The sequence below is a fragment of the Sceloporus undulatus genome, chromosome 3 (genome assembly GCF_019175285.1).
Source record: "Sceloporus undulatus isolate JIND9_A2432 ecotype Alabama chromosome 3, SceUnd_v1.1, whole genome shotgun sequence".
NCBI classification, from domain to species: Eukaryota; Metazoa; Chordata; class Lepidosauria; order Squamata; family Phrynosomatidae; genus Sceloporus; species Sceloporus undulatus.
In genome coordinates, this window is record NC_056524.1 from 101,618,234 (window position 1) to 101,645,373 (window position 27,140).

Below are 27,140 nucleotides of genomic sequence, written 5' to 3' on the forward strand. Positions count from 1 at the left end.
AAGGAAGCTCACTGCTTTCAAGGATGTTAACTTGGGAACTGCTAGCTTGACTTGTTGCTGCCCCCCACCCCCTCTGGTTATGTTCTGTTTTTGACAGCACAACATGAGCAATGATTTCCAACATGACAAAGTCTTTAAAGTGTGCTTGTCAGCCTGACCTGAAATTGCTGAGTCTGCATATGCAGACTGCACTTTACTGTATGGATGCTATAAATGCTCTTGTTTTGCAAAAAAGAGGGATTTTCACTTCTCGGTTGGGACTTGGGAGTAACAAGGACAGGTAAAATATAATGGTGGTGATCTCACAAAATGTTAACTATGAGAAATAGCATGGGAAGCAATGAAAAGGAGTCTAGGAGAAGAAGCAGCATGTTGGTGCATTGCATACTATAGACAGGTGCCACTTTGATGGAAGGTTGCTCATGAAATATTGAGACTTGGGAGGGACTTCAGATATCATTCAGCCCAATCCCTCCCAATCCAGGAAATTCCATGGGAAGTAGTCTTATTATTTGGTACTACTATAGTGGGGTGGTTTTCGTCTTCCACTTTCCTAGGAATGTTCACTGTTAATGTTCACTAGGGAGATGGGGTTAGGGAATCCTTGTTAGTATCATGGATACAAATATTCACCTTTGTCCAGTGCAGAGAAAGAATCCATTTTTATTATTTACCTCAATGGTTTTTGCTTGGAGGTTTGAGACTGGAAACAGACATGAAGGATGGGAACAGGCTAGGGGAATGAATTTTCCCCTCTTGCTAATTTGCTTGTACAGTTTTCATAGCTGTGAGGGGAGAGATATATCAAGCTTATCCCCTTTGATTTTCTTCTGCAATTCATAACCTCTGGGAGTCCATCTTTCATTGACCTCGACCTCAGGGGACAGGGAGTACACCCCAACTCAGGTGCCCCATATAGCCAGGGTTGGGAAATTTGTCAGCCATAGGATAGTCTGGATAAAATTAGTTTGGAGGCCAAGTTTTAACATTGGTTCTGAGAGGATCTGGATGCTTCTCTGCTTAGTACCATCTGCTGCATCACTTCCCACCAATAAAACTTACACTACAGCAATAACATGTGTCAGAATTTGGCACCAAAAGAACTTTTTAGAAGGCCGGGAATTATATCTAGTTCTGGTATAGAACAGATCCTCTACTTATTTATAAAATAATATCCCTTAGGAAGGGTATTATTTTTTCTTTTAAAAAAAACCCTAATCACTGTAAGAAACGTTACATAGACAAAAGAATGTATTTTATATTGTAAAGAGAATGGAACTATCTTTCACTGATGTATATGGAATGAGCATATGTTGTTACTAAATATGTTATGCATAAGACTGTATTCTATGAATTTGGAGACAGAGCCATGTTAGTGTGGAATATCAGTATGCAAAGGGATTTTGCAGCACCTTTGAGACTGAGTGAAATAAGTTGCAGCATGACTTTTTGTAAATTTGGTCTACTTCTTCAGATGCATGGAGTGAACTGATGCCCAGGAAAGACCTTTATAGACTGTATGAATACCCAGGGAAATTCCATACCCACCAGTTTTGCATTTCAATGAGTGTTCATACAATCTGCAAAGGTCTTTCCTGGGCATCAAGTCACTCCATGCATCTGGGTTAGACCAAGTCTAAGAAAGCTCATGCTACAACTTCTTTCACACAGGTAGTCATTCTCATTTGCAATTTAAAGCGAGTCTGATTCGCCCTTGCTCCGCTTTTGAAATTGATCCCTAAAAGGTCCCTTGTTCCTACTATAAAGAGGGTTTTTTTCTTACCCCCATGTAATCGGTTTTTATTTGCCACGATTGTTGTCCCCATTGGTAGCACCACTTTCAAATTCCCCCATCAATCATATGTGACGTCAGTGGCAGCCCAGCTTGGAATTTTTTTTGGGGGGGGGAGGTGGGTTGGAGGCTGAGAGAGTGTGGCCTGAGGCTTAGAGAGTGTGACAAGGAATGGACAGAGCCAGGGAAAATGAAGACAACGGAGGTGAGGCTGGGGAACGAGAGGGAGGCAAGGCCGGGGAAGAGAATGAAGGGGAGAACAATGTTGTTTTTTTAAAAATAAAATTGATCGAATTTGCGGTAGATTTATTTTGCAAGTAGTTTCAAAATCAATCTATCAAAAATTCAATCAATTTTAAAAAAAAGTACGAAAGGCAGCATGATGAGGGGGATGGTGGATCTGGCAGCAATGGTGACAGTGGTGAAATGGGGGGTCTGTCAGGGGTAAACACCCCTCTGCCATAGTCCCTCCCCTCAAGAATGAATCGATTCTGATCTGTCTTTCCCGCGTAAAGAACTCTCTTGAGAATCAATTATTTTCAAAAGAACCTCTTTCGAACTTCTCTCTTGAGAAAAAAATGGTTCTTTTGCCTTTGCCTCGCTTCATTGCGATTGCAACCGATCACACCAGGAGCAGAACTGATTTCAAATGGGAACAAGGGTCATATAATTCGATTGGCAATTCGTTTTTTTTTTTTCATAGTGGGAAAGACCCCTCATCTCAAAGGTACTGCACAATCCCTGTGTGTTCCTTTCATCTACCAAGCTTGTAATTATCTTTAGAAAAGATAAGATTAGTCTGAAATAACTGGTTTTTGAGAGACCCATGTTGATTTTTTAGAGATCATGGCATTCTTTTTAAAGTGCTTACAGATTTTCTGTTTAATGATCTGTTCTAGAATCTTTCCTGGTATTGATGTCAGGATGACATCCTGGGCGGCTCCTCTTTTATTAGGCCCCCCCCCCCACTTTTAAATGTGAGGACAACATTTGTCCTCCCAGTCTGCTGGAACCTCTGTTCTCTAGCAGTTCTCAAAGATTATTTTCAGCGATTTTGAGATTACGTCTGCCAGTTCTTTTAATACCTTTGGAAGAAGGTAATCTGGCCTTGGAGACTTGAATTCATTTAGATCAGCCAAGTCTTCCTGTACTAACTCTGTATCTATTCTGTGCTGCATTTCCCCTCCTGGATGAACTGCTTCATCTTGAGCAGTATTTTCCTTTTGGGAGAAGGCTGAGGCAAAGAAAGTGTTCAGTGGTTCTGCCTTTTCTCTGTCTTGTGTCCTTGTTTCTACAGCTTAAGAAGTCTGCAGTGTTTCCAGAAAGGGCAGTGAAAAACAATGGAGACTACAATAGGTTTTGAAAATATCAAACTTGTATTACAGCATGGATTTGGATTTATAATCTCAAAGGTATGATCCATGTTTATTTTATTAAATATTCAAACATTTAATTTGTTAATGTATGTGTGTGGTGTGGTGGAAATACCATTTCAGGGCAAAATCTTTGAATTAAACTTCAGCTGGCGTCTGGCTCAAATTTGGTCTTAATGTTTTTATTTTGATGAAAATGATGCATATATCACATTCAGTATTACGTAATTGATTGTAATTTTTTGTGGGTTTTTTGGGCTATGTGGCCATGTTCTAGAAGAGTTTCTTCCTGACGTTTCGCCAGCATCTGTGGCTGGCATCTTCAGAGAAGATTTGATTGTAATTTCTTTAAGAAAGGCTTAATGTATTGTGAATTCCAAATAGATAAACTTTTGTTGCTCCTTGAGGACATGTAGGAAAGATGTGCTTATCCCTTGGGTGAACTGCTGTAAAGTCAACCTCAATCTCCAAATATCTTTGTTGATCACCTGCTATGAGTAATTCTCAGGAGATCTCTGAGAAATACTTTTTTCTGTTACAGTATTTCTTCTTGACTTCCATTTGTATGCTTTGAACAACACATATAGCTCCAGTGGCTACACACTCAAGAAAATGAGGGATGTGCCCTTGGCAGTAGTGCTTCTAGATGGGCAGAAGTATCTGTCTGACACACTTACAGGGGACTGTTTCTCAGTTTTTTTGGGGGAAGGACTATGTCCAGTTTTGGCTCCTCATTACTACCCTGTCTTGACGTACATGCTGTATGCTGCTGTAGAGTTTGCCTTGGTCACTTTCTCACATTTAAAGACATTTTAGACTCACATGTCCTGCTCTGCCACCTGTTGCACCTGCTGCCTGGCATGTCACTCATTCTGATGTCAGGAAAAGGTGCCCAATATTGATCACATGGCTGGGTGACTCATTCTAACTTCAGAACAAGCAACACATGCCAGCCAGGGGGACACATTTTAAACAGATGTCTGGCATTGGAATGAAGGAGATCTAGATCTTCCTGGAAGATCTGGAACAAAAAGGGACTTATTTTATTCCCTAGTAAGGGGTTATACCCTGTATTGGATGTTGTTTGGACCATGTGTCATCCAGATTCCCTGATGAAGGGATGGGGGGAGGTTGGTTGAATTGGCCCATGCAGACAGGGCCTCTATTAATGGGACACCTACAAGAGCCTTGGTCAACAACTGCTCTGTTCAATTTATACAAACTGAGGGTCATGGCTTCCTTGATAGAATCAGTTTACCTGTCATTATCGTCTTTTTTGTCATGTCATGATATGGACAGCTTCAGTTTAGTCATCTTGACTTCTAGGAGCCCTAGTGGTGCAGTGGTTAAATGCCTGCACTGCAGCCACTCACTCAAAACCATAAGGTTACGAGTTCAATACCAGCAAAAGGGCGCAAGCTTGACTCGGGCTTGCATCCTTCCAAGGTCGCTAAAATGAGTTCCCAGATTGTTGAGGGCAATTAGCTTACATTTTGTAAACCGCTTAGGGAGTGCTTAAGTGCACTGATAAGCGGTATAGAAATGTACTTGCTATTGCTATTGCTATTATAGGCAGAATTCAGGCATGATTTGCTCTAAGACCCATTCATTTGTCTTTTTAATAGTCCATGGTATCAGTAGAACCTCTCAAGTGCCACATTTCAAATGTGTTAAGTTTCTTCCTATCGATTTTCTTCAGGGGCACTTTAGGCAGCTCTGAAAGAGTTAGTACTGTGCAGAAGAAGGCAATGGAAGCTCCTCCTGAATGCCTTCTACCTTGAAAACTCTTTGATAATACATAATATAATAATATTTATTTACTTATACCCTGCTCTTCAGGCAAGGCTATCAGAGCGGCTTACAAATTGTTAATTAGACATTTCCCTGCCCTCAGGTTTACAATCTAAAGAGACAAGATACAAAAGAAGAAGGGAATGGTAGTGGGGAAGGGGGAAAGTCCAGCAGATCTTCTCTCCTTCTGAGGCCTGGATCACAGCAGAAGGATTGGAGAGAGGGCCCTTCTTCTTACTCTTTTGATGAGTCAATTGAAATAATAGAATGAGGTAAAAACAAAAGTGTGTCTTCCTTAAATATCCTGCCTCTAGTACAAACTGTGACTTTTTCTTTTTGTACTTTTCTCTTGGTGTTTCCAGGTTATGTTTACTGCTGCTGAATTGGGAGTATTTGATCTGCTAAGAGAGTCGGGAGAAGTCCTGACCTCAGCAGCTATCGCTGAACGCCTGGGCACCAGCCATGTGGGAATGGAGAGGCTTCTGGAGACCTGTGTGGGTTTAAAACTCCTGAGAGTGGAGAAGAAGGATGGTGAAGGTAATCATGTCAGAAAGAGGAAGCAAGTTAGGTGGTTTTAAAATATCAGCTAAGCAGCGGTAGCTTAATATAAACTTTAGCAATACTTCTCGCAGCAGAGCGCATCCAAAACAGCATATATTTTTAACACAATTTACTGTAAAAAATTAAATGAGGCAGTACAATCTGCATGCCTTTACCTTGATCTCACATTCATGCTCCTTCTTAGGTGTGTGTGTGTGCGCACGTGCGCATGCGCAAACATTTGTCCATGGTTGGGCTGGATTGTCATCTCTGCCATCATTCTTTTGTTTTCTGCTATTCCTTTGATTTTGCAAAATTGCATTCATGTGCCCATTTCCTGTTCTAATTTTTATCTCTAGAGATTAAACTTGAATACATCATAATCTTTACAGTCCAAACAGTTGATAATCCTCTGATTGTTTCAGGTCTGCTTGTCACTTTTCTTGGCACATTACACCACCACCACCACCATCATCATCAATAATCACCATCTATGTATATAGTGCCATCATGGTACATGTCACTTTACAAGTAAAAACAACATCAGTTCCCTGCCCTCAGGTTTACAATCTAATTAAGACATGCCACAAAAGGAAAAGGAGATGGCAGTGTGGGAAGGGATTAAATCCATCAGATATTGCCTCTTCTTCTCTCCCTCCAAGGCCACAGAAGTGGCATTAGTTTGGATAATCAACTGTTGTTTGGATATCAACACAATAATTGGTGTGTGTATGCTGCTGTTGTTCATATTAAATATTTGTTAAACAGAGGTAAACAGTTACAGCTAGGAAGAAAAGGAAGTTGTCTACAAAGGTGTTAAAACATTACTCTTTTCCTATTCTGCAAGCTCTTTATGGAAACACAGACGTTTCAAATCTCTGCCTAGCAAAATCAAGTCCCAGGTCTCAGTATCCTAGCATGATGTACTCCTCTGAAGTCAGCTTTTCAAATGTACTCTACATGACAGATGCTGTGAGGTGAGAAGGGATGGGGAGGTCTGTATATTAATAAGGAACATTTATTTACAATAAAATATTGCACGGGAAGAGCATTCATTATTTTCAGGAAAAAAAAGTATTAAATGTCAGCTGCTAACTACATTTAAATGTATTGCCAGTATCTTAGACTGGCTACTTAGTTACTTACTGTATATACTCATGTATAAGTCTAAAAATTTTAGTCAAAAAATTGACCTCCAAAAGTAAGTTGACTTATTCATGGGTCAATGTAAGTACAGTCGGCCCTTCTTATACACTGATTTTTTATACACGCATTCAAGCATACACAGTTTGAAAATGTTCCAAAAAAGTATAAATTTCAAATATCAAACCTTGATTTTCCATTTTTTATAAGGGACACCATTTTGCTATGTCATTATATTTAATGGGAATTGAGCATACACAGATTTTGTTATACATGGGGGATCTTGGAACCAAACCCCAACGTATAACAAGGGTCCACTATACTGTCCTTTTTGTGTGTGTTGTGTGTCTTCAGGTCATTTCCAACTTATGGTGTCCTAAGGCAACCCTATCACTTGGCAAGTTTCTTCAGAAGGGGTTTGCCAATTCCATTTTCTGAGGCTGAGCGTGTGTGACTTGCCCAATGTCACCCAGGGTTTCTGAGCTGGGGTTCGAACCTTGGTCTCAAGAGTCTTATCTCAATGGCTCAAATCACTACCCCTCTCTGTACTTTAACTCTTGTTTAAAAAGGAACCATCCGCTGGTGAAAGACAAGAATGTAACTTGTCCTGTAAGCACTGACTCCCCATCCATCTATTTACTCATCCATCCAGCATTTAGTGAGAGCACAAACAATTATGCCTGCTGGAATTTAGTAAGTAAGCATAGTTTCCCTTTGCTTCATCCTTTGTATCCTGTTATATATCCCTACATTTTACCCTTGACTTATCCATAGGTCATATCAAAATCCATAATTTTGTCCCCAAATCTGCCCTCATTACATGAGATTGACTTATAGTTGAGTATATATGATAGTAACATCTCCTGGCCTGACCCTCCCCTAGCTCACCTTCAGAGCCAGCGGCTGAACTGAGTGAAGGAGATCCATTCAGCTTCTGAACAGAGTGCAAGGAAGATGACATTTCCACCACCCTTCCACCAGTGAGCAAGGCTGTGACAAGGACTTGTGAGACAGATCCTGCTTCTGACTGTTGTACCCTTGCTTGTTGGCAGGAAGTGTGGTGGAGGAAACATCCTTTTCCTTGTGCGCTGGTTGGAAGCCTAATGGATCCCCCTTGACTGATCTAGTGTCTGGTTCTTAAGGTGGATTGAAGTGAGATTTTTCTAAGTTAAGAGATCAGTTATAGACATATAACTTTAGGTTATGAATCTGTAACTGCAGTACCGAATACTAGCCATTCTAATTATAAATTCAGGAGCTTGAACAGTTGCTATACTTCTGTACAGATCATGTCTTTAAGCTGCAAATATGCTACAGTTACAAGCTTCGGTATTTTGCTCTTTTTGTGGTTTGATTAGTCATTTGCAATAGTATTTGTAGAGATCACTTTCCTAGGTGGGGAGAAATTTCAGGAGCAGTTCAAGGGAGTTTAGGGGAGCAGTGTCTGGTAAAATTAGATATTCCAGCAAAGATAAAGATATAGATATTCCAGCAAAGTGTAATTGAAGACAAACAACATAGTACTCCTAAAAGCAGCACATCCATTGCCTCACATCTGATTCTTAGAGACATGTAAGCTCAGGTGCACTATAAAATGTTTCATATTTTGAAGTTCACTATTTTTTGCTCAATTTATTTCAAAATGGTAGTTTCTTTTTGTCCCTTTATACACTCTCTTTAACTAACTAGCATTTAATATAATTTTAACTGCCATGACACATCTCATGGCATCCAGGCTGTTTAGTTTGGCAAGATATATAAGAGCTGTCTTCTACAGAGCTGTAGTTCAGGGGAGTGGACTAGAATCTTACATGCATCCCCAAACTCAAATCCCAGGATTCCATAGTCATGGCAATTCAATTACCATCAAACTGCTGGAATTGTGTGATGTGGATTAAATTATATTTGTGTTGCCTTAATTAAAACAAATGTTCTCTTTCAGGGAAGGAAAAAACCAAATGGAGAAAATATATGCCAGTCCATCCAATGATATATTTGCTGGTTTTTATAGGTAAGAAGAGCATTTTGGGCTGTGTTTCTTACCTTTCAAATAAGGGATAGCACTGATTGTTTCTTCTCAGATTAAACCTTTCCTAAAAGAAACATACAGACTGATTCATATGACCACTACATAGTAATGTTCTCCCTTCACTGGTCAACTGTGTAGTCAGCCTTTTTTGTTAGGTGGGCTGCCACATTTTTAGGAAGGCCATTGCAGAGAAAAGACAGTGACTTTTCCCCTCACTTCTCCATGAAGAAAGTTAACTTATATAATGGACTATGTAAAGGTCAGGTTAATGGAAAATTTGGACTGAATGACAAAAATTAAGTGACTTGCATATTGTTTTTTCAAAAGAAAACAAGAATGTCAAGGAGATAGTAAAAGTTATAAAAGAAATCAAATAGATTATAAATAAGGTGTTAAAAACATGGGTGAGAATTTATTCAGAATTTCAGCTTTAATCTTGTCTTATGATAACAGAAATAAAACAACAACAACAACACACCAATGGATTTAGGACCAGCATAAGAGAACAGTACAGTACAATCATAGGCAGGCATTCTGAGATATTGGTTCTGAGAACAGTATGCCTAACTTTCTTATTGAAGTCAATGAAACTGGGTCCTTTGTAACATATTTCTCATGTACTTAAGCTCAAAAAGGAAAAATTAGTTCTTGGGTACAGTCTAGGTCAGGGATGAATGGCCTTCAAAACCATTTTTGGGGTCTGCCTAATTTTGTGCAGTTCCCAAATTTTATGCAGAATCTTTTCTTCCCTCCCAAAATCTGTTAGGGATGATGGGAGTTGCAGCTCTTCTCCTGGCTTTCACTCTCACCCCCCTGGTCAGCGGAAGAACAACCAGTTTGACCAGTAGCTCTGAGAATTGGCTGAAGATGTCTTCCAATCTTCTCTGGAGTCTGCTGGTTCTTGTTCAGCTCTCAAGACACCAGTCAACACAGTAGTCCTCTTAAAAAGATCTACTTTTATTCTAATATATACACTATGCACAAAACAATTCACTACTCAACAAAACTCACACTATCATACTCCTCAATACCCACAAAAAGTATTGTCATACATTATCATTATTGCTTATATAGACATGGTCTCCTATATCAATTATACAGTTGCCACCTCCTGGGCGTGTACATACATATGATTGACATACCATACTGGCTCAATCTAGACCCACATTGCATCAACATAGGTCCACCAAATGACTCTCCAGGTGAATCAATTTGCACCTTTTCACTTTGTCATTGCCTCATATTCCTTGGCTTTCAGACCTTCTATTCATTACTTACAACACCGGTGTGACAATTCAATAACTTTTGCTGTGTCATTTAGTTTCAAATACATTCATATACGATATTATATTGTCTTGGGACTATATATCCCCATGTGGCTTTTTCCTGACAATCCCCTCCGAAATAGAATTGGTATGTGGAATTATAGTCATTCCAATCAACTGAGACAACTCCTGGTTTTTCATCAACTGTCAAGCTTTGTGTAAAAATGTCTGCTATGTTTGTGTGTGTGTCTCTATGACTTAACTCATTTTTCCTTTCGGGAACAGTCCTTACGTTCTGGTACTTACACTACGTACTTCGTCTTTTGTTCAGACTTTCTGTTTCGTTTCTCTTCTGCTGTTCTGTTTTCCGGCCAGTGCTATAACAGGAACTGCGAATCTCATGAATTTCTACAGGAATTAAAGCTTTCAGCATCAAAATCATCAATAATTGTTCAAATCCACGGTACCCATTTGTGTTTATCATTCAAAGCTGCGAACTCAGCCTCACTAGAGCCAATCTACGTTTGCTGTTTTTACTTCTCCCACACATAGGACTTTCGCTGTATCTTATAATCATTCCAGACACTGACTTTTTGTCTCCTCCGATTCCGAAGCAAATGAACTATCTAACATAACATTCTAAATCACATTGCTTTTGTCTAATTATCAACCTCTGTCTGGTTTCCTTTCAGATACCTAAAATGTGTTCACATGTCACCTGCTGTCCAATCCTCCATCATATTCTCGGCGTTCACTCTTCTTGCCAAAACATGAACGCGTATGAGATGTCTGGTCTGGTATGGCTAGAAATAAACTGTAAAGATCCACAACAACCTTCTAAACAAATCTTTTATCACTCAAAAAGCTCTTGTAACTTCCTCTGACACAAACTTTATCATCGGAGTTTTCACAAACCTTGCACTCTGATAAACCACATTCTCACATTACCTTTCAATTTTCTTGCTTTGGACCACAAAACAATGCCCTTCTTCAGTCCATTCTACATTCATCCCTAAGTAAGACTTCAACAACCTAAAATCTTTCAACACAATTTTCTCGGACAATTCATTTCACCACTCAAGCTCTTTGACTTGGCTCACCGCACAAAATCGTCCACATAGATCAACAAAATACATCTCCTTTGTTGTATACACAAGCCTGCAACCGCTTTTCTCTGTAACCTAACTTCTCCCAATTCATCATTGATGCATAAATTCAAACTCTTGCACTTGCTGGAGAACCGTACACATGCTGTCTTCTTCTTCAACCTGTGACTTTTCGACTACACCTATTCAAACCTTAGGCGTGCCCCATAAATCTCTTCTTCTAAATGGGCATTTAAATATAAGCCGTCTCAAATTCAAAATGCCTACTACTACAGATCCTCTTTCTGCAACGGCTAATACCATTCTTAACTCTCTCTGCTTTTTGCGGTTGGAGAAAAATGTTCTGTCCATAATTCAACCGTTCCTGTGAAACGCCTTTTGCTACCAACCTTGCTTATATTTCACACTACCAATCAGGCATGTCTCCTTTTTATAACCCACTTGCAACCAATGACTTTTCTATCCTTGGGTCTTTCTACTATTTCAAAAACACTTTCCTTTCTAAGCAATCAATTCCACTCCCATTGCTTCACACCATTTCTTTCTCCTGTTCCCGCTCTAGAAAAATTTTCTATCTCCAAAACTTTCTGGTTCTCAAAAACCAACAAGCTTTTGCATTGGTCACCACAAATCTGTCCAGAATTTTCTAGTTCTTTGACACGTCCGAGTACTAACTCTGTTTGGTTCTCCTGCCTCTCTCTCCTCCATCGCGGTCTACAACTGGACGTTGTGGCTTTCTTACTGAATCTCCTGTCTCTGTGCATGCGTTGGTTTTTTGGTCTGGACATTCATCCTACTGAGAGCTATCACTTGCTACTTCGTGGATGGTTCTTCTGGTTTTACTATAACCCTCCTTTCCGGATGAGCTTGGCTTTGGGTCTGATCCTCTGCGCACTGGTTGCTAACTTCACAAAACACTTCCTTATTTGCATGGATTTTCCCAACACATATTCTTTCAAAATTGGCAGATCTCGAAGTCTCACTTTTTCCCCTCCCAAATAGAATTGTAAAACTGTTTCCTGAATACCCCAAAAACATCATTCCATTCTTCTACTCTTGGGTTCACCTTTGGTTTCTCTAAAGCATGCAGGGTGGTACACATAGCAGTATTGACCAAAGATTCTAGGTATTTAAAATTAGGAATCTCACCATATAGACTCTACAAGGATATCATCTATTACTGAATGAAGAGTCTATTGGTTTATGTGTCCAGCTGTCAAACAGCTTCACCCCAAATTATCACTTACATTCGCGCGCAGCCATCAACCAGCAGTTAACTTTTGATTCTTGAACTTTCTCCTCTGCACGCCCCATCCTCACTAGGACATGCAGGATTTGTTGTGTGTGTGTGTTAATGCCCACCCTGTTTGAACCAATAAAAACAATTCATAGATAAAATCCCCGCCCTGTCAGTTACAATGTGTGTCTACTCGAGAATCAAATTTTCTTTCACAACCATTCGTATCCAAGATTAAGCTTTGCCCAGCGTCTGACTTATTTTTCAGGTAACAGTGGTACACTCGGGATCGAAAATACCAGGTTACGAATTTTTCGGGATACGAAAAATCCCATAGGATTATTGTTTCGGGTACGAAAGTTTGTTCGGGGTTACAAAAAACCCGCGCTGTTTTAAATGGAGCCGCGGCAGAGCCGCGGCGTTTTTTCCCCCCCCATTAGCGCCTATGGCCAATTCGGCTTACGAAGGTTTTTCGGTTACGAAATTAGCCGCGGAACGAATTAATTTCAGACCCGAGGCACCACTGTATTCGGACAACGTAAATCTAGTGATCTGTCTACAATTACCACATAATACTTGCAATCCTCCTATAATAGAAACAGTTTGCTTGGGCAATGTCACGCATGTTACATATCAAAAGGTCTTTGTGCAATCTTTTTGTGTCTTTTTTGCTACATGAAGGACTTAATTTGACTTGACACAAATAGTGAGCAACCAAATGATTTTTACAGTCGCCACTCTCAAATCACGGGCAACATACTGATGAGGTTCTTTAAGCATTAAAGCTTGCATGACCAAATTTTCTAGGTAACTCATGTATACAACCCTTGTGTAAGGAACATTATCAACATTGTTACATTCTCTAATTGTAATATCAACACTTTCCTCTAGGAATAAACAGTACAGGAATTTTTCTTTAGCCCTATCCGCAAACGCACCATTTAACTTTATCTTGCAAAAAAGCTTTTCAAAAATTAAGTGTAGTCCTGGTCGGTTAATCTACTGACTGAATAATATTGTTTCCAACTCTCTCACATGTAGCACATTATAAACGCTTGTTTTAACCCCGGAATGTAAACAGAATCCCATTCTTTGACGGACTCCATGACATAGCTAGAATTACGGCATTAATAGGCAGATTCCATTTCAATTACTCAAATGTCATTACACATATTACTAGTGGCACCAGAATCTATTAACCATTAGAATCTTTCCTAAGGTTCCGCTTTACATTTGGGCACGTTCCTCATGTTGTACCTGCTCGTAGAAAATGTCGGCTTGTTCTGTCTGTGTTGCTGAAAGTCCGCTCGCGGGCTGTTCTCCTCTCGCTGTCTGTACTGGTCAGCAGCCAATTGGTTGACAGTTCCTTGCCAAGGTCCTCTGCCTTTCCACAGTGGTAAAAACAGTCGTTTTTCTCTCACAGGGACTGCTGCTTGGTGTCTCGTTCTCTAACTCAGGAGCCTGGGTGCAGTCCTTGGTGCTGATTCTGGAGTCTTCTTTTTCAGACACTCTTCTCTGATTTCTTCCAAAATTCGCTAACGATAGTCTCTGCTTAGTCAGCCTCAGGCAAGTGCAAGACTGTTAGTGATGAGTCCCATGAAACTGTCTAAAGACTCATAGGATGTAACAGGCTGTTCTTTGCTTATTTGGACACCTCTTAAATTCGCGCTTCCACAAACAGAGTTTGCATTTTCTTTAAATGTCAATCACACACTGTCCCTTAGTCAATCTTTTGTCTATAGATCTTTTTGAACAAAGCATTTTGGCAAAAAGCTGTAGTTGGAGTATGTAGCCTTTCAAGAGTCTCACCAAACTCCTTTGCGAGCCCTTATCTCTCACATCGTTTATCATGTCCCCTCGCAGAAATACAAGCAGGCTTTGTGCCTTGCTATCTCTTTCTTTGGTGCTGCAGTGCATCGGCTCTAGCCCCGCTGGACAGTGGCCCATAAACCTCTTTAATCAGTAGTGACGTGCATAAACTTTCCAGGTGGAGTAAGTGGGGGAGTTTAACTTGCTAAACTTCAACACTTCCATCTTAGCTGTGCAGTGACCAATTTGGCAAAGTCCTTCCTGAGTTGCACCTGCTCGTCCGGGCTTTCCAAACACAAAACACTTCACTCACGACTTACCAGTGCAAGCGGACACAGCTTGCTCTGATCGTTGTCCACAAAACTTTCTTTCTCTTCCCAGGAAAAGTTCAGCCTTCGGTGATGCTGGGTATTCCAGTAACTGGCTCTGGGCCCAGAACCCTTGTTAGGATGATGGGAGTTGGCAGCTCTTCCCTGGCTTTCAGACTCTCACCACCCAACCCCCCTGGTCAGCGGAAGAACAACCAGTTGGACCAGTAGCCTGAGAATTGGCTGAAGATTCGTCCAATCTCTCTGGAGTCTGCTGTTCTCGTGTTCAGCTCTCAAGACCACCAGTCACAACACAGTAGTCCTTCTTAAAAGATCTACTTTTATATCTAATATAACACTAGCACAAAACAATTCACTACTCACAAACCACACACTACTATACTCCTCAATACCCACAAAAAGTATTTCATACATTATTGCTTATAGAGACATTTGTCTCTCTATCATTATAACAGTTGCCACCCTCCTGGGCGTGTACATACATTATGATGACAATACCATACCTTGGCTCAATCTAGACCGCACATTGCATCATTACATTACGTCCACCAATGACTTCAGGTGATGTCAATTTGCACGCTTTCCACTGTGTCATTGCCTCATATGTCCTTGCTTTCCAGGCCTTCAATTACACTTACTCAACACCTGTGTGACAATCAATAACTTTTGCTGTGTCATGTTTAGTTTCAAATACATTCATAGTACTATTATATTGCTCTTTGGACATAGAATCCCAGTTGGCGTTTTCTGCAAAATTAAGTGACTTGCATATTGTTTTTTCAAAAGAAAACAAGAATGTCAAGGAGATAGTAAAAGTTATAAAAGAAATCAAATAGATTATAAATAAGGTGTTAAAAACATGGGTGAGAATTTATTCAGAATTTCAGCTTTAATCTTAGGCAGCTTAGTTGTAGATACAAAGAAGATAAAAAACAGGCAGGATTTACTTGTGTTAATAATGAAATGGAAGAAATCATTTGGAAATCAGAGTCAAAAACAATGTCAAAGGTTTATAAAAAATTACTAGAGTGGTACACGGAAGATGAAATTGTTAAGGACTCAATGGTCAAGTGGGCACAGAACTGTGGAAGGAATATTGAATTGTCTCAGTGGGAGAAATCATGGTCTAAAAGAATGAGCTACTCATCATCACAATATGTCAAAGAGAACTATTATAAAATCTTATATAGGTGGCACTTGACCCCAGAGAAGATAGCTAAAATGTATAAGACGGGTAAGAACGTATGTTGGAATTGTCAAAGAGAAGTTGGTACTTATTACCATCTATGGTGGTCATGTAATAAGGCAAAAAAGTTCTGGAAAAATATACAAACTGAAATATATAACATATTGGGTGTTAATTTAAGAATGAGAGCTGAAATTATGTTACTTTGTATGTTTGATGAGAAAGACGAAACCAATCATGGCAAAATTTTGTTTTACATGTTAGCCGCTGCTAGATTAACTTTTGCAAGACATTGGAAGTCCGAGAAAAATGTTGAGATAGATGAATGGCGAGAAAAGGTTTATGAGATGATGGAATTGGATCTACTTTCTTATAAAATGCAAAACAAGAATAATGTAAAATGGAGAGCCTCTTGGGAAAAAATCTTGGAATATATGGGGAAAGTTTGGGGTAAGGCCGTAAACTGGGAATCAAATATTGAGGGTATTATTTAACATAATATATAAGCGAAATATGGTTTTGAGTTACTTAGTTGAAAGTTTGAAGGTATAAGGGAATACAGTAACAAAGACCAAAAGATAGTGGTAAATTAATAGAAAACAGGGGAATTAAGAAACAAATAAACAGATTAATAAGGCAAAGGGGAGACCCTGAAACCTTTGGAATAAGATGTCATGGTCATATTATAATATATGAAATGTTTTGAATAAGTAAGTCACGGTTTAAGTTATATGGGAAAAAAAGGGTGGGAGGAAGGAAATAATATAGACGGCCATGTTTAGAAGTGTCACAAGAACACAAAATCCCCCCACCCCCACCCCGTATGCATCCTAGAGAGTGCGGGGAAATTTTGTCATTATTTTGTCCATCCATGCTATTTTATGCTTCCCCACAGCTGGGAAGACAGCCGGAAAGGCCCCAAATAGGGCAAAATTACTCACATGTCCTCTGGAGTGGATGGGGCATTTGGGAGAAAATCCCTCCCTCAAATAATTGTGGGTCCTACAGAATGGGACAACACTCTAATGCCTGGGGACCAGAGTGATTCCCTCAGCCACTGGTCTATGTGACCAGCCAACGAAAAAATATAGTGTACACAGTAGTGTTCCTATTTCCTTAAGAGTGTTCCTTTGCCACCATGTACTAAAGAAAAGAAACAATACCACTATGATTTTGAGTATAGTGACTGCCTTAAAAGAGTAAAATGTAACTTAAGGTGGATAAATTTCATATTTCTTTTGAATAATCAGATTGTTTCATTCTTTAGCAATAAGCACTGAATCACTATGCCACTTTATTTGTCATGGTACCTGGGGAGTAAACAAATTCTTACTACTTACTGCAGTACAACAAACATGCTTTTTAACTGCTGGCGGAGTAGAAATCCAGCTAAACTGGATATATGAAAACCTCAGCAGAGCAAAGTGCAAGGGCTGTATATACTCATGTATAAGTCTAGAAATTAAGGTCAAAAAATTGACCCAAAAAAACCTGAGTCAACTTATCCATGGGTCAATGTAGGTACTGTACTTCAACTCTCATTTTAAAAAAGGGAACCATCTCCTGGTGAAAGGCATGAGTGTAATTTGTCCTGGAAGCACTGACTTCCCTCTATTCTCTCATCCATCCAGCTTTTAAAGTGAGCACAGTTATGTCTGCTGGAATTTTGTAAGTTCTTTGGCATTGTTTTCCTTTGCTTCATCATTTAGATCCTTCGTTACATGCCCCTAAGTTTTACCCTCGACTTATCCACGGATCATATAAAAATCCATAATTTTGGCCCCAAAACCTGTTGACTTAAACATGAGGTCGACTTATTGTCGAGTATATATGGTAATCTGCTCTCTTTTAAGCCTTCAAGAGACCTGTTTCTATAAAGGTTGTTTTCCCCCCGACAGGATTACCTACTGTAAGTAACTACAATGATTATAATCCTGACATTTCAGTCCTCAGTCAGGGAGACTGTCTTGAGCGAGCAGACTTTGCCGGCCTTTTCAGATAGTTTTTCCCGTGCACTTACCTTGTTTTATTCACTGAATTTTTTCAGAAGGTCACATTCTTAACTTTCCCCTATCCTTAAAACAGTCTGTTATTCTTTTAAGTGGAAGCTGTCACGTCTCTGTCATGAAACAAAATAAAAAGACACTCCTCCAGATAATAGGGGCCAAGCAAAGGGTATTGCACCATTTCCCTCTTTCTGGTTACAGAGCTTCCAGCACCATCTCATTTTTAAAATTTGTTTTCCAGCTTCTTATTTTGATGGCCGTTAGAGAAATGATTTTACAACTGTAGCAAAATGATGCTGTGAGAAATAAACTTCATGTCCCTTCTCTGATTCCCCACCCATACAGGCAGACAGAATTCTGTGCTAACTGAGCATGCTAATTTCTTTGGCACTGTTGAAACTGCTTCCCCTAGTCACAAAGCAGCACAAAAGTCACAAAGCAAGTGGGCTGTATAGTTTCAAGGCCAAGTTATGAAAGTATAGTGCAACATGGTTGTGAATTAAGCTCTACATTACAAACCATACTGTGTTTCCAGGTAATTGTCTGTTTATCTGATTTTGAATTGATAGATCAAAACAGGATATGAAAAAGTTTTTGGACACCATGAATTCTGTTTGGGTTCTGAATGGCAACGAAATGATGTCTGCATTTGATCTTTCTTGTTTCCCACTCATTTGTGATGTAGGAGGTAAGTGTACCACATTTTTACCCCTATTGGTATCCCCTATTGGTGTCTTGCAATCATATGCATTTTATAGACCAATAGGATAGATATTCCCATCTCTTTTAGATTAGAACTGAAAAATTAGTGTATTCAAAATGAAAAACAAGCACAATTCATTGTATGCAAGAAAGGAAGGAAGCTACCAAGAGGCATTAGGGGGGAAAAAAGAATAGCAAGCCTTTGTTAGTATGGATAAATCTGGCTAGAAGCAGAATTTCAAAAAGAAGTGAAGGGATCTATGAAGAGAGAAAGAAGGATAGAGAGAAGGGGGAGGAGCTAACCTGCCTGGAGGTCCCTTTCATCACTTTCTGGTCACCTGGGTTCCCAACTCATGACCAGTGAAGTAGTCCAAACAAGCAGAGTCAGCATCAACACTCCACATAAGCATTAAGTACTGGAATCTCAGTACTTAAGCAAGCTGTCTGTTATTCTTTTGGGCTATTTTGTTAAATATCATAATAGACATACAAACATGTACTCCACTTTGTTGTTGTTAATTGCCCTCGAGTTGATCTCAACCCATGGCAACCCTGCTGATGAGACATTTCCAAGACCCTCTGTCCTCCACTGCTCTGCTCAACTCGTACAAACTCATATGACCTCTTTAATAGAATCCATCCATCTTGCATGCGGCCTTCCTCTTTTTCTACTTCCCTCTACCTTTCCTAGCATTACTGTTTTTTCCAATGATTCATGCCTTCTCATGATGTGTCCAAAGTATGACAACCTGAGTTTTTCATCTTGGCTACTAGGGAAATTTCTGGCTTGATCTGCTCCAGGACCCATTTGTTTGTCTTTTTGGCTGTCCATGGAATCCTTAACAAGTTTCTCCAGCACCACATTTAGAATGAGTTGATTTTCCTCCTATTCTTCATAACTGTCCAGCTCTCAGAGCCATACATGGCAATAGGGAATACAATGTGTACAATTCTAACTTCTGTGCTCAGTTGTGTAACCTTGCATTTTAAGATCTTCTCTAGTTCTTTCTATGTTTCCTTCCCTCAGGGAGGAACATAGACTTTTCAATGTTTATGCACACCAATAAAAGCCTCATTGGAAAGTGCTGTTGCACATTTCTTTTTACTGTTGTATTGCTCTTTCTCATTTGCCATGGTACGTGAAAAGCAATCTGGAAAAAGAGTGATTTGCAGTAACTGTGGCCACAGGCATAAAATAATCTAGCTATTTTGAACAAGAAGATAGAGAAACAATATTTTGCCAATAGTTCTAACTAGCACAGAGGTAGGAATCATGATGTTGTTCAACTGCAAGTCCCATCAGTCTTAGCCAGCATAATCAGTGGTGAGGAGTGCTGTGAGTTACATTCGAACAACATCTGAGGGTCTGCATGATGTAAATTATACAGGTCTCCATAGATGTATAGGTCATGACTTGCAGAACTCATTGAACTGTGTACCATTCTTCAGGTGTCACACTCACTACAATGGCCAAAGTTTTAAGTGGACCTTTTTCCATTTGGTGTTTTGGGTCAGAATCTTGGCTTTTAGCCTCCTGTTCCTTGCAAGGCAGTTTGAGAAAGTTTTACTCCTCTTTCTCTTCTTATATACAGGGGAGGAAGTAGAGCAAAATGTTCTCAACTCATCTGTTAATTGTTAGCTGGACTTTGTCAGCATTTGCAGATATTGCCTGACAGCTACCCGTTTCACAAGTCTCTCCTGCCTGACTGAAAGAGAGAGTGGTGTATATGGGGATTGTGATTTTCTCCAATTACAGATTGATGAAAGATTATTGATGATTTTCCTCTTTGCTGGCTTGAGGCCTGGATGAGGGTGTACTGTAGCACCCAGAGCCTCTAGCAGGATGGATCTAGCCTTTGCAGGCCAGATTTGGTCCATGGGTGACAAGTTGCCCTCCTTGGTTTATTAATTAACCCTTGTTGTTGTTCTGTGCAAATCATTTCCAATTTAAGGTGATCCTATGGCTAACTGATCAATGGATTTCTTAACAAAATCAGTTCAAAGGGGGTTTCCCATTGTCTTCCTCTGAGGCTGAGAGTGTGTGACTTGCCTAAAGCCATCCAGTGTGTTTCTATGGTCAATTAGGAATTCACACACTGGTGTCCTGGAGTCCTAGTCCAACTCTCAAACTAGTTCTGTAATTCAATAATCTATCAATAATCTATGTAAACTAAAAAGTTGAACTTGGACTCTAGGAGACCACGGTGTGAATCTCTAATTGACCATAGAAAAACACTGGATGGCCTTAGGCAAGTCACACTCTCTCAGCCTTAGAGGAAGGCAATGGCAAACTTCCTCTGAACTAATGTAAACTATCAGTAAGTAGTAGGAATGTTTGAAAGAAACTTTGGGATACACAATTTTTTCATTTCCCCCCCTATATTTTTCCTTTTAGGAGGTGGTTGTGCCTTGGCTAAGGAATGTGTGTCATTATATCCCAATTCTACTGTGACCATTTTTGACCTACCTAAAGTAATAGAAACAGCAAAGAAGCATTATGTGTCATCAGAAGAACACCGGATTACATTCCATAAAGGTAAATAGTCTTTGTTCATCTTTGTTCATCTTCACAGTATACCTTGTCAGAAAGAATATTAGCTCCATGTGATCAACAGTTTTTTCAGTGTTTAAAATTCCTATACATTTTGGTCACACTAGGCCTTCCTCAGGAACTGAAAACAAATATAAATACACTTCAGATAAAATATTAAAAAGGTTAGGACAACACTCTTCAGACTGTGATATAAAAATATCCATATAGTTCTAAACAAAGTTATATATATACCGTTCAAAAGAAATCAATGGAGTTGTGGACACTGTCCAAAATACAGGACCATAAGACACTGCAGCACTCTGTGAATAATCGAGATCGCGACTTCAAGTCTGCAAAATGGAGGGATGATTGTATACATATTCCAGATGACCTTGGAAGACATAACCAATGATATGTCTTGGGATAGGACATAGGGACATATGATGCAATCTCCCTAGATGTTTGCTCACTCTATTCATGTTGTCATATTACAATCATACATACATATGCTCTAATATATACATTCTCTATTTCATTCAAATTAAAGACTGCTGGTCCAAATCTCCATTTAAACCTGCAGGCACCAAGGATTTCAGTCTTAGAATCCATTCTATCTCATATTTCTTAAAACATATTATTTATTATTATAAATTCTTTTTTTCTATTACCCAAAGCCAGAAATCAGCTGTAGAATGTTGCATTTCTACAAAATGACCAACTAAGGGAGCTCCCACTCTTCCATTTTTTAGATTAGAGAGGTGTTCCCCTATTCTATGTTTTAGCTGTCTTGTGGTCCTCCCCACAAAAAGTTTCTTGCATGTACATTGAATAGCATAGATCACAAAACTAGTACTGCATGTGTGAAAGTGAGTTAGTTTATATCATTGTTGGTCATTGCAATTTACAAATTCTGACATTTTACTTGTGTGAATGCAATATGTGCAGTGACCACATGGATGGTGTCCTACTGGTTTAGATAGACCCATCACAGTATTCTCAGCAGTTTATGTTACTTGTAATTTTTGAGCCAGTTAAGTATTTGTTACTCTATATGCTTCACGAATCCTATTTCACTGCAGGGGATTTTTTTAAAGACCCAGTTCCTGAAGCTGACCTGTATGTTTTGTCAAGAATCTTGCATGACTGGAATGATGAGAAATGTGTCTGTCTGCTAACCAGCCTATACAAGTTCTGCAAACCTGGTACGTGTACTCCTGTTTTAGGTGGTATGGCCAAGGCAGCTTTTTGCTGTATGTGAAGGACAGTTGAATGGAGCACGTTAGGCACATTGCAGGGACTGAATCCAGAATGGGTTAAAAACAACATAGCTAGTTTTAAGTTGTTCACCCTCTCACCTTCTTATTTTATTTTGAAAAATTAGAATCTCCCCTGTGTCTTTCACTTGTCTTTCTAAGGGGTCATTCACACTGATAACTAATGCCCACTTCATCAGCTCTATTTAATATCTGTTTAGACTGCTTCTTTTTGTTTCCTCATAGTTACAGTCTTAAACAAAAAATAAAATAAAATTCATGGTCTTCTCTCATTAAATATTGTACTAAAGAAGAGCACTTGCCCCCGTCCTTGCACTCAACAGACAACAAAGTTTATCGCACCGGGCTGGATTGGGGATGGAACGAAAGGGTCTGGGAACGAGTGTGGAATGAGTAGGGGATGCATTTTACCGCACACAAAAGTCCCCGTTCCGTTCCCCATCCATCCCACAGGAGGCAATTTTTGAGAACACTTGCTGAACAGTTCTCAAAAATCACCTCCTGTGGGATGGATGGGGGAAGGAATGGAAGGAAACAGAATAGAACGGGGACTTACTGTGTGCGGTAAAATGCATCCCCCACTCGTTCCGGCCCCATCCTGGACCCTTTTGTAACACACAAGCCCCATTCCAGGGGCCTGTGTGATATTCTCTAACACAGGAGCCTTCTAGCTTTTTAAAATGAAGACGGACCCCTGATGATCTCTTTCTCCTACCCTTTCCCCTTTTCCTAATGGCTCTCTCTTCCTCACACACAGAGACCACTCTGCAAAACTATGGCTACTCTTTTTCCTCCCTTCTCCATCCATGTGGATGTGTGCTGGTATGTGCATGTGAGCAAACATAGAGCACTGCTCATGTAACTTAAAACATGCAGAAGACGGGAATTAAAGGAAGACTGGCAAATCAGAAAACATTTTTTTTTAAAAAGTAATTTGTGGTAGGAACAAAAATACTCAGGAAAGGAGGGGGTAAAGCCTAAAACTTACTGGAATTTCCAGTATGTGTCTGTATCTCAAAAACTGAAGCAATAATTATAGGAGTAAAAGTCACTATCTGGTGATATATTCGGCCATTCTTTTCATTTTCTTCCTGCGTGGCTTGTCTTTTCAAACAGAAGAGTCAGTATGGCATGTGAGATTATTAATTCTACAGAAATATCCTCTTTAGAATCTTCTGTGTATTCCTGGAATTCAGAGCTTTTACATTTTTGGACTACAATGTTCCTAGTTTAGATTTAGGCCCAAACAGCTTCCTGTAAAGCAGGGATGAGCTATGTGGTTTTCCAGATCTAGGTAATTCCCGTCATCCCACACCACTGACAACATGTCCAGATTCCCCCAGCCTGCCTGCCTAGTGCAGACTGCCACTCTCCTTGAGATTTCAATTATATAATAATAATAATAATAATAATAATATCCCGCCCAGTCACAGGGAATCTGGGCAGGTTACAACAATAAATACAAACAGATTCAAAATAATCCCTTTCCCAATCCCCCATCCCTGTGCTAAAACAAACTATATTAATAAACAATATAATACGTTACATTACAAATGGCTAAAATTGAGGGGAAATTTGGCGGAGAGAAAGAAGCACAATTAACAGTCACATACATGTAATCATATTCATATTCAGTGAGGGGAAACTTAGGCGGGTTACACACCGGCATGAAAGTATGCGCAGAGCACGTACTAGAGTTAGGAAGGGGCGGTGCTTCCGCACCCCCCAACCCTAGTACGCGCTCTGCGCGTACAAAATGGCGCCGGCCACTCCACACGGCCACCGCCATGATGGCATCATGAACGTGCCGCCTCCAAACGAGGCGGTGCGGATGTGACGCCATCGCTCCGCGCGAGGGCGCTTAGTGCGCCCTTTGCACGAAGCATGAAGGAGCTCTGTTTCGGAGCTCTTTCCTGGTTTGTGTTGCTGGGCGCAGCCTTCACACAGCTGCGCCCAGTGACGCAAGGGAGAAAGGGGCCAAGCGGCCCCTTTCTCCTCCTCCCCGCCGCCGCGGGGTGTCCTTGGGGCTTGAAGCCCCAAGGACACCCCTTTCCAGGCTGCGGGGAAAGGGCCTTTTGCCACTTCCCTGCAGCCTGGAAAGCAGCGGATCGGGGCCTCAGCGGCTGCCGTTCTAGCCACTGAGGCCCCGATCTGGCGGGGAAAGGCGCACCTACAGGCTGCCCCAAAGGGGCGGTCTGTAACGCGCCTAAGTTAGGAAGGCATGCCAGAAGAGATCCCTTATGGGCCTTATTAAAGGCTGTAAGGGTGGAAATGTGGCGGCTCTCCTCTGGCAGGTGATTCCCTAGCTTTGGAGCAGCAATTAGTGTTCAAAATGAACATGTGAAGAGGGGAGCAGAGTCATTCACATTAGGCTTGCCTGCTCCAAAGGTTGTAGGTGGAACATGAGATCATGCTGGGTGTTCAAAAGTCTGAACTTCCTTCCCACAGAGATGGGACTGTTGGGCATGGGGCTTGTTCTCATGGCATCACTGTCCTCTTCATGCATTCACTTTTTATATCCACTAAAACCCCTGATTATACAGTGGGCCCTTGGTATATATAACCCCTTGGCTGGGCTTTGGTTCCAGGACCTCCAGGGGATATCCCGTTAAATGCAATAACATTGTAAAATGGTGTCTCTTATATAAGATGGCAAAATCAAGGTTTCCTTTTTACAATTTATATATTTTAAAGTGGTTTATTTAGTCGTGGATGGTTGAATCCATGGGTACAGAATGTGTGAATATGAAAGGCTGACTGTACTCACAATTTCCAGCGGGATAGCACTAATATAAAAAAGGACCCCCCCAAAAGGAGGAGGGACAATTCTTGGGTGATGTTGTTGTTGTTGTTGTTATTATTATTATTATTATTATTATTCCAGATAGTGCAAATGTTCCATTATTTCTCTTCCTGGTTGACAGTCTTCAGCAATCCAGAGAACATGCCAGGGGAGAATCAAATGAATTTGCCTCTTGTACTTCTTGCATACCTCATACCAGTTTCTTAAAAATGCAAGTCCGTGAGAAGATTATTGCATATCATTCTCAGAACGTTCCGAGATGGAACGTTCTGGGAACGGATATTACCGCATTGAGGAAAGTGGAACGTGATGGGAACGTGATGAGAACACATGTGAGCTTCCTTCCCCACTTTAACTCTTTGTCTGGCTCTTTGCTATGGAATTCTGGGAGTTGTTTGCTTGCTTTTGTGTGGTGCTCCAAACAGAGGAACTTTTGTGGTTTCCCTCCTGGAGGGAAGGAGGAGAGGGTCCTGAGCATCTCTGGCATCCCTGTCTCCTGCAGGCTGACAGCACAGGAGCCGTGCTGGACACGACACCAGAGGCCCCCGCAGAAGCAGCCAGACCCTCTCCCTTTTGCTCTCTGCCCTGGTCCCCTCCTTCCCTTCCTTCTCTCTTTTCCCTCTGTTTTGCCCTCCTCCTTCACTCTCTTTCTCATTGCTTATCCTTCCTTCTCTCTCCCTCTTTCCATTTTCTCCTTCCCTCTCTCTTGCTCTCTCTTTCCCTCCTTTCCTCTTCTCTCCCTTGTCCCACCTCCCCTTCCTTTTTCCTTCCTTCCCACCCTCCTTCTTTCCCCCTTAAAACACACACACACACACACCTTCCCTCACTGCAGTCGCTCACCTGCCTGCCTCCCTGCTTGTCATTCTTTCAGCCAATCAGGAGATGGAGGAATGAGAGAACGGATTTGAGAACGGAAGAATACTGCACAGACCTCTTGTGGAACGTTCTGAGAACGTTACAGCTCGCTGGGAACACATTTAATCCGTCCCCTCCCTGGAACACATGTGGAACACATTGGAAATGTTCTGAGAACCCAATGGGAACACATACGTGTGGTATACAGTGGAACCTTGCTATACACTGGTGTTTGGTTCCAAGATCCCCCGTGTATAACAAAATCCATGTATGCTCAAGTCCCATTAAATATAATGGCAGAGCAAAACGGTGTCCTTTATAAAAAATGGAAAATCAAGGTTTGATCATTGAAATTTATACTTTTTTGGAACATTTTCAAACCGTGTATGCTTGAATCCATGTATAACAAATCCGTGTATAAGAAGGGCTGACTGTACTTAAATGTGTTCTGTTCCCATCGGGTTCCCAGAACGTTCTCAGAACGCAGTGCGGTATTCTCCCTAGAGTTTCCCATACAAGCATGCTCTTTCCCTCTTCCTTTTAGAGAAAAACATGAGCCCACAGCTCATTAGTTTGAATATTTCTCCTCACAGGTTCCAGCAAATCTGATAAATACTTGACTTCTGGGTAAAGATATGGAGAGAATCTTTACATAAACATCGTCAAATACAGTCCACAATTTAGGCTATTTTTCTTTCCTTGTACTTGTTTTGTGCATCCCTCACCGTTACCTACATCTTGGGCCCTGTATGCAGTCTGGAAATTTGCAGCACCTTTTGTGATTAAAATTCTGTGATTTTGGATGTTGATACCAATATATTGTGCAAGTTCCTGGTTCATATATTAGACTGCTTCCCTAAACAGAAGAAATGGCCTGTTAATTATTATTCAGCACTGTGTTGTTTACATCATATACCTTTCTATATGTCAGTGCCATTCAGGTTAAACTGTATTTTCTTTTAACTTGAACTCCTGATCCATGGTTGCTTAGAAAAATTAACCTTTACTCCTCAAAATGCTCTTGAAATAAGTAACAATATGCTCTCTTTCATAAACCAGTGAAATGTATTTTGGAACAGGTGGTGGAGTGTTAATAGTGGAAATACTTCTCAACGAGGACAGAAGTGGACCCTTAGAAGCCCACCTTCAGTCCATGATGATGCTGATTCATACTGAAGGAAAAGAACGGACCCCATCTGAGTACAATGCACTGCTCAGTGCAGCTGGCTTCAAGGAGATTCAGTTCAAGAAAGGAAGTATCTACAGTGCCATTTTGGGAAGAAAATAAACTTGTCCCTGCTGCATTCATGTTCAATGCTTAGAGGAATCTAGAACAATAAAGCCTTTCAACGTCTTTACCTTCTATT

At 40.5% G+C, this 27,140-nt stretch overlaps 1 protein-coding gene across 1 annotated transcript; it reads left to right on the forward strand.

The window, feature by feature from the left end:
- The first annotated feature begins 216 nt into the window (after positions 1 to 216).
- Positions 217 to 27,140, forward strand: LOC121926262 (acetylserotonin O-methyltransferase-like). The gene is made up of 9 exons (XM_042459093.1): positions 217 to 280; positions 3,090 to 3,204; positions 5,319 to 5,493; positions 6,344 to 6,473; positions 8,582 to 8,650; positions 18,176 to 18,294; positions 20,704 to 20,844; positions 21,921 to 22,043; positions 26,853 to 27,140. Exons 2-9 carry the CDS (start codon positions 3,133 to 3,135, stop codon positions 27,059 to 27,061), a joined length of 1,038 nt encoding a protein of 345 aa, XP_042315027.1. The 5' UTR covers positions 217 to 280; positions 3,090 to 3,132; the 3' UTR covers positions 27,062 to 27,140.

Bases quoted from the DNA above. Each gene is read 5' to 3' on its own strand.
- LOC121926262 (XM_042459093.1), top strand. From the start codon at position 3,133: ATGGAGACTACAATAGGTTTTGAAAATATCAAACTTGTATTACAGCAT. The intron at 5,494-6,343 runs GTAATCATGTCA...CTATTCTGCAAG, and splicing joins GGAGAAGAAGGATGGTGAAG to CTCTTTATGGAAACACAGAC. The intron at 18,295-20,703 runs GTAAGTGTACCA...TTTTCCTTTTAG, and splicing joins ACTCATTTGTGATGTAGGAG to GAGGTGGTTGTGCCTTGGCT.